The following is a 7726-nucleotide window of genomic DNA, read 5'->3' on the forward strand; positions in this document are numbered from 1 at the left end:
AAATGTGAATAGAAATCATAGGAATTAATGTGTATTCTTGAATTGAGTTTCTATTTACCTTGGGATACTAATAAGTAGTTTTTTATACTTAATTTTAGAATTTATAAAAGAGCAAGTCAAAGCCCAGTCAAATTCAAAGGAGGACTTTCATGGGGTTTAAGAGCAATTTGGATAAAAAAAGAAAAGAAAAAAAAATACAAAAGGAAACTATAAGAAGTCCTAATTCAAAATTTGGTAGGAGATAGCCTAGATATATTTTAGTATTTTGACCGTAACTTTCTACTCACACATTGGATTGATGCGATTCTCGATGCATTAGAAATATATAATAAAGGGATATAAATTTGTCTCTAATAAGAATTTCTAAATTTGAACTCTTGAAGTGTGTACATGGCTGCCAAGTTTAGTCATAAAATTTAGATGATTTTTTTATGTGAAAATTATGAAGACATTATGATTTCTTTCCTACCCTATGTAAACATATTATTAGCACGAAATAGAAGAGAGGGAGAGGCACAAGAGGCAGATTTGAAGAGAGGAGAAAATCACTTCCATGGCTACCATTTGCTTTATTTTTCTCTGAAAATTTTTGTTGTCCATTATATTTTTGGGAAACTAAATTATCAAGTAGGGTTAGGGATGAACTTGCACATTAGATGGTATTTTTAATTTATGTATTTAATTTTCAATTACTAAAACTCTTTTGCTTTATCATTCTCAATTCATTGTTGATTTGTTTTTCTCCGAATAATCATAGAATTTATTCTGTTTTTGGATTTAGTCATGCTTTTTCTATTGAATGGATTGGTTATTTGATTATGTTTGAATCAATTATTTATCTATATTAATTTAGTTTTTTGTTGTAATATCGCTCATTGAGTATATTGTTGTAGTTGGATTTTTTCAATAAGGATAATAATTTACGTATTTTAAAAGTGGTGAATAATTTTTTAAAGGGTTACATTTAGTTTAATTTTGGTTTATAAATCTATACATTCCGATTGGAAATTTCGAGAATTGAGTTCCCAATTGAGTTATTCAATGAATTAAGAATAATTAAAATATTGGATTTGTGTAAGGGATTCCCGATGCTCTACTCTTCGTCAATTTGATTTCTTCTTCTGTTAGTAACTTTACTTCACTTCAATTTGCATTTAAAATTAATTTTTGTTCTCCATTAATTATTTAATATTTTTGTTTAGTTTCTTTGTTTCTTCTGCTATTCTTTTAATTTGTCTCCCTATGGAATTGATACCCCAAAGTTGTACTAAAACTACCGCGTTATTCTTTGGCATAATCAAATGTGAAAAGAGTTTCCAAGAGTTGAAGAATAGGTTAACTTCAACACCTGTATTAGCATTACCTAAACCTTGTAAGCCTTATGTGGTTTATAGTGATGCATCCAAGATGGGTTTAGGATGTGTTCTGATGCAAGAGAGAAAAGTCATCGCTTATGCTTCGCGATAACTCAAGGACCATGATCAGTACTAGCCTACCCATGACCTAGAATTGGCAACTCTAGTTTTTGCTTTGAAGATCTAGAGGCACTACTTATATGATGAACAATGTGAGGTGTGCATAGATCACAAAAAGCCTTAAGTATTTGTTTAGTCAGAAAAAACTAAAAATGAGGTAGAGAAGGTGGATTGAGACTATTAGTGATTACCAATTAAGTATCATCCTGGTAAGGCTAACGTTGTGGCAGATGCACTTAGTTGCAAAGCACAAACCAATATGGCATCTCTTCTGACTGTCATCAGAAATTGGAGACCCTCAACAAGTTTCTAACTCATCATTCCGACGCATCGATTCCTGTGTTTCTGTATGCTGGAGTTGGGGCGTCACAACTTGGATATTTAATCCATACCCTTCGTCTTGGGATCTTTAAAATGATATAACGGTGGGCTTTAACTACTGATTTGAAAATGTGTAAACATTGATTTAACTTAAAATACTAAGGGGAATTAAGATAAAATATTATTTAACTAAACTTTAGTCTATGAAATATAATCTTCATCCTTAATTAAACGATGAAGTTTTGCTAATTAATTTTAAGAGAATAAAACTATTTAAATAAATTTAGAGTTTTCAACATAATTTAAATCTTACAATATTTTTAAATGACTAAAATCATTTAATTAAAATGATTTTTTTACAATTATAATATTTTTTTTCAAAAATATTATAATTATCTTATTTAAAATTAGGTTTCGTTCAGTAACCCTCAAAATATCTCATATAAATATTCTAGGATATTTAAAAATACTCAAAGGCTTCAAAACACTGGTCTTGCTTTAAAAATCACATGATATCTTTAAAATACACCATCAAGGCTCAAAATGCAAAACGAGGCTCGTAACCATAAGAGAAAGAAGGAGCGGGATGTTACACAATGAGCCTCAAAGGATATTAAGCCCTCTCCAGGTGCGCTACCAAACTTTGCTTAAAAATCTTTTCTTCTTAACTAAAAGAGATCTTTATTAAATACTTAAAATCTAAAAGAGAGTTTGCAGAAGCACTTATTTAAATTCAATAAAGTCTCATTTACTTATCAAAATAACTTATTAAACTTTAAATCATAAAATTGAGCATGACATAAACTATCTAGGCTTTTGCCTTGCCTCCCTAGGCCAAATCTTGTCCTACATGAAATTATGATATTTATGACCCAGGTACATATATAAAAAGAGGCTTCCAATGGTGGGCATACATGCATAATCTTTTTATAAAAGAAATTCCATTTACCGTACATATGTGCAAGTGTATGATCATGTTACTTACCTTGTAGTGTTGCTGTCTAAAATTTTTGACACAAAATTGCTAACGACATTGAGCTGTGAGGTTTATGGTCTTTTTTCCAAATAACACGTGGAATGAAGATATTTCTAGAGAGATTTGGGAAATGGGGACAACCAATTTGAGTTAGACTCTGTTAAAGAGTTTTAACCTGAAGATGACTTGTAGAATTGTATCCCTGTTGGAATAGGATGCCAACGAGTTCAAGTTGGACTCAGTTACGATCTTTCAATAATAGAGTTTGAATTTAAAAACATGATCTACTAGTTCGTTCAATGTAGCATTGACAATGACTGAGACTGCGTAGGGGACTTCAATTAGGGATGATTTTAAATTGAAATAAATTTCTAATAGGCAATATTTAAATTCTAAAAGGAGACTAATTCGTTCACTAAATAATAAATGGGATTTAACCTATTTATTGAATCTAATTATAACTACTAATCAATCTTAATAATTTATCGCTCGTAAGCTTATTCAATATGACTTATTAAATATAATTTAAGAACAGTAAAAATTATTAATATCTCAATCATAATATTATTCGACTGGATCGTTACAATGTCACTCTTCATTCTAAATCTTATAATTATCCCAAATCATGCTTGTTGGTATCGCATGCATGTATATTTAAAGTGGTTTTGGGTATCAACCACTTCATTAGTAACTACTTCAAATGTGTAGTATAGTAAGTGTAATTTCGAATAATAAGATTTAAGATGAAGAACAACAATATTTTTCTTTTTATTTTATAACTTTTCTATTTTTCTTTTTATTTAATAACTTTTCTACTTATTCTTAGTCACTGTCCGACAGTACTGACTGATGGTCGAAGAAATTATACATCACCTATCGATGAGATGAGAAATTCTTGTTTTATCCCAAAACTTTGCACAATTGTTTTCCCAAACATTACTCGAACACAATATACTTTTCAATTTTATATCCTCAACTTTTTCATATAAGCATTAACTAATCATTACAATCTTCCTAAATTTCTAAATAAAACATAAAATACAATACAAAATTTTCAAATTACCAAATAAAAATAATATTAAATAATAATATTCAAATAATATTATAACTTTATACTATTTTTACCCAATTGTTTCTCTCTCATTTTCTAAAACCAAATAAAACATATTAACTAAAACCCTTTCACTACTAATCATAATTACCTAAGCATGCATGTCCTTAACTAATGATCAAATAATATATTATATGTAAGGAGTTGGTGTTGTTATTTGAAATTCGTACCTTTCGTTCTTTCATTGTAGTACGTACGTACTAAAATCCTATCAGTTTCTTATATTCATGGAACAGGTCAACTATCTCGGCCTGGCCTTTTCTTAATTTCTCACGTGTACGTTGACAACGAGTTATTCTATCCCTAGTGAAGTGGGGTCCTATCATTAATCATGGACATCGACTTTCATCATATTTTTAGTCTTGATCGATTCAATTTTAATTCTGGCTAGGTACATATAATATATATATATATATATACATGCTGTTCGATCATGATTAATTTCTGAAGAGATTTGTTAATTAAATAAACTGTCATTATTTATGGATCGATCATGATTTCTTTTTCGGTCCAACCATGATTACTAATTTATTTTTAGACATATATTAATTTCCATTCAATAATGAAGCTAGGTGCCATCCTCCTGCATATATATATATATATGCACCTTCCACTTAATTAATATATCCTCTTGATTAACTTGTTATTACAGCAACCTCGTACGCGGATTGGATTGACCTTAATTATATTAATTGTCACTTGAAAAGTTAAAACTTTGATAAACACGGTTTTGACCCAGGGAACTGCATGGCCTATGACATGACTACCAAGCAATAATCGTAACTATTTATAAGAGCAATACTTAGATCAGATATTGATCATGAAGACTTCAGACGGTGAGAAAATGCCCGCGAGATCAAGAACCTCATGGAGTCCTGAAGAAGACAACAAGCTGAAAGCCTACATTAAGCGATACGGCATTTGGAACTGGAGTCAGATGCCTCAAGCTGCCGGTATGAATTAATTAGCAGATGATCTTAAACGTTAAATAAGGTTAATGTGTTTGGCCATCAAGATTTCTCATCTCAAACACAAAATTCTCATCTCATTATTATAACTTTTTTCAAATCTCCATACAAAATATAATAAATAATTCAAGTACTTTATTTTAACTTTCTTAAATTTCAAAATAATAATAATATTAAAATATAATATTTTAATATTTAATCTTAAAACTCAAAATTTTCATCCGAGAAATCTCAGTGACCAAGTAGAATTAATTATTTATATTTTTATCTTAACACTTTTTTATTTTATTTTATTTTATTTTAGGTTTGACACGATCTGGAAAAAGTTGTAGGCTCCGATGGATGAACTACCTTAGGCCTGACATTAAGCGGGGAAACTTCAGCCAAGAGGACCAAGAAACTATACTCAAGTGGCATGAACTGCTGGGGAACCGGTAAGTACATTACAAATTCTATATGGAAACTATACACAATGTTCTTTAAATGCACACCTCGCTATATATTAATTCTATATATATATATATATATAGAGAGAGAGAGAGAGAGAGAGAGAGAGAGAGAGAGAGAGAGAGAGAGAGAGAGAGAGAGAGAGAGAGAGAGAGAGCAAAGTTCTTTTTCTTTTTCTTTGTTTTTTTGGAGCTAGCTCAAACCTACAATTCTCTTTCATATCTAAGGTCGTGTGAGTCTAAGGAATTGACACTCAAACTCTCATCATGATTGATATTACATACAGAATTACGTGAATTTCTAAAGTGCATTATAATTTGCAAATGGTGATTGAAGTCTGTTATATGCTTTTAGAATCAGTTTGAAGTTAACATGAACAATTAACTTTCCAATCGAATTAGCATGTCTTAAATTCTCACGATTGACATCACATGGATAAACTGCAACATATATGGCTTCTACAAGATGGAAAAGCAAAAGCTTTCAGACTTCGGTTAAACCCGAATGTTGAAGATATTGTGAAGAAAGAAAAATCTGGCTCTTCAAAAATGCAGCAGTACTTGATAATGTCGGTCTTACTGTCTTCAATTTATTTCAGATGGTCTGCAATTGCCGCAAAACTTCCTGGAAGAACCGACAATGAAATAAAAAATTATTGGCACGCCCACCTGAAAAAGCTCAGTAAGAACAATTCGTCATCAACCATTATATCAGAATTGGTGGGAACATCCGAGGACGTTGACTCTAACAAGAATGATTCTTCTGGGAATCAAGATCTCCTACTTTGCGATTCCCCAAAACTGCCAAATGTGGATGGCTTTAACGGTATACAGACGTCACCACAAGTATATATGTCCATTAATGATGTGATCTCTTCTTCAAGCAGTACTGATCCTCCAGTTGAAGATGTTATAAACCAATACATGATAGATCAGAACGAGATCAATTTTAGTTCTTCCAACGCCTGTGAAATAATCCAAAGTATATGGGAGCAGCCATATTTTTCATTTCAGGACATATTCATGCCTGAAACAGACCCTGTATTTATGGCTTCAACTACTGCGCCCATGTATCCAGATGTTTGCTATGATGCTGGCTATGATTTTTGGGTCGATTGATCAATGTAAGCAGCAGAAATGCATGTGATCATGTACTGATAGTGTCCTTGACCAAGTGTTATTTTGAGCTAGTGGAAGTTGTGAACCTTATCTTCAAATGGTCAGTTTGTAAATAAGCATCATGCATTTGAATATCCACGACACGCTGGCTTAGATCGATTGATAGATTCATGTGTGTGTATATATATATATGAATCTTTCATTCACCTAATTGTCTACACGTAGATAAATTAATTGACTTAACCTATTTCAAATCATGGGAGGGTTGAATCAATATTGATCTTATGACATAATAAACTTGAATTAATTAATGAAAAATTAATCTGATGGTATCCTGTATGCATGCATGCATGCATGTATTTGATTCGCATGATAATATATATCTCATCCTCGCCTTTTGTTAATTTCTCACGTGTACGTTGACACCCAGTGTTATTCTATCCCTAGTGAAGTGAGGTATCACTACAACAAATATGGCTTTTAGTGACAGATTATAAATAGTGACGGTTTCCAAACTGTGACTAAAACGTATTTACTATGACGGTTTGTGAGAACTGTCACTAAATGTTGGGCAAGAATTTCAAAACGTTCGGACGTTTAACATAATACGTTCGCACTTCAAAGTAACGTTCGAATGTTATGTATATTTACGTGCGAACGTAAAAAAAATTAGCGCGAACGTTCGAACGTTTTACATAATTATGTGCGAACGTGAATATATTAGCGCCAATGTTCGAACGTTAATGTGATAAAGTTCGAACGTTATATGTTAAATTACATAAATTAACCATAATATATATTTTTTTAATAGTAAGGTTGAGTAACGTTATATTAAAAAAAAATTAAGAGTAGAAATTAAGCTACACAAGACATACATTAAATATTTGTGTCCATTACATATGTCGAAAATAAAAAACATTCGAATGATAAATTTTTACAAATCACTTTCAGAACTGCTGGTTTACAAAAGATCGAAACTCCTCAGTCAATGTCTCAACCTTATTGTTTAACACATCTACATGATGTGCAAGATGTGCGACAGCCTGATCTATATGTGCAATCTGTCTATCGATCTGTCGGTCTATATGCGCCTTCATATCTGTCATCATTGTATCAACCCAAGCAGGTCGCACATCCCCAGCAGATGTAACTCCCGGCTGCTGACTAGTACTCGCCGACGGGCGAGCAACATCGACCCCAGACTCAGTCGGGGGAACAAGATCTGGCGTAGGACTAGACTGACGCCGAGCTGAGCCTCTCCCCTGTCCAATGCTCCGGCGGTGTGTGGTTATGTCGATAGGGCTCATCTG

The 7726-nt window shown here is 32.0% G+C and overlaps 1 protein-coding gene across 1 annotated transcript; it reads left to right on the forward strand.

The window, feature by feature from the left end:
• The first annotated feature begins 4703 nt into the window (after positions 1-4703).
• On the forward strand, positions 4704-6416 carry LOC122278537 (transcription factor MYB14-like). The gene is made up of 3 exons (XM_043088718.1): positions 4704-4836; positions 5156-5285; positions 5897-6416. Exons 1-3 carry the CDS (start codon positions 4704-4706, stop codon positions 6414-6416), a joined length of 783 nt encoding a protein of 260 aa, XP_042944652.1.
• The last annotated feature ends 1310 nt before the right edge of the window (positions 6417-7726 follow it).

This window comes from Carya illinoinensis, chromosome 10 (assembly GCF_018687715.1).
Source record: "Carya illinoinensis cultivar Pawnee chromosome 10, C.illinoinensisPawnee_v1, whole genome shotgun sequence".
Taxonomy (NCBI): domain Eukaryota; kingdom Viridiplantae; phylum Streptophyta; class Magnoliopsida; order Fagales; family Juglandaceae; genus Carya; species Carya illinoinensis.

Excerpts from the sequence above, each read along its gene's own strand:
- LOC122278537 (XM_043088718.1), top strand. The coding sequence starts at position 4,704 with ATGAAGACTTCAGACGGTGAGAAAATGCCCGCGAGATCAAGAACCTCA. Across the intron at positions 4,837-5,155 it reads TCAGATGCCTCAAGCTGCCG|GTTTGACACGATCTGGAAAA; the intron begins GTATGAATTAAT and ends ATTTTATTTTAG. Across the intron at positions 5,286-5,896 it reads CATGAACTGCTGGGGAACCG|ATGGTCTGCAATTGCCGCAA; the intron begins GTAAGTACATTA and ends AATTTATTTCAG.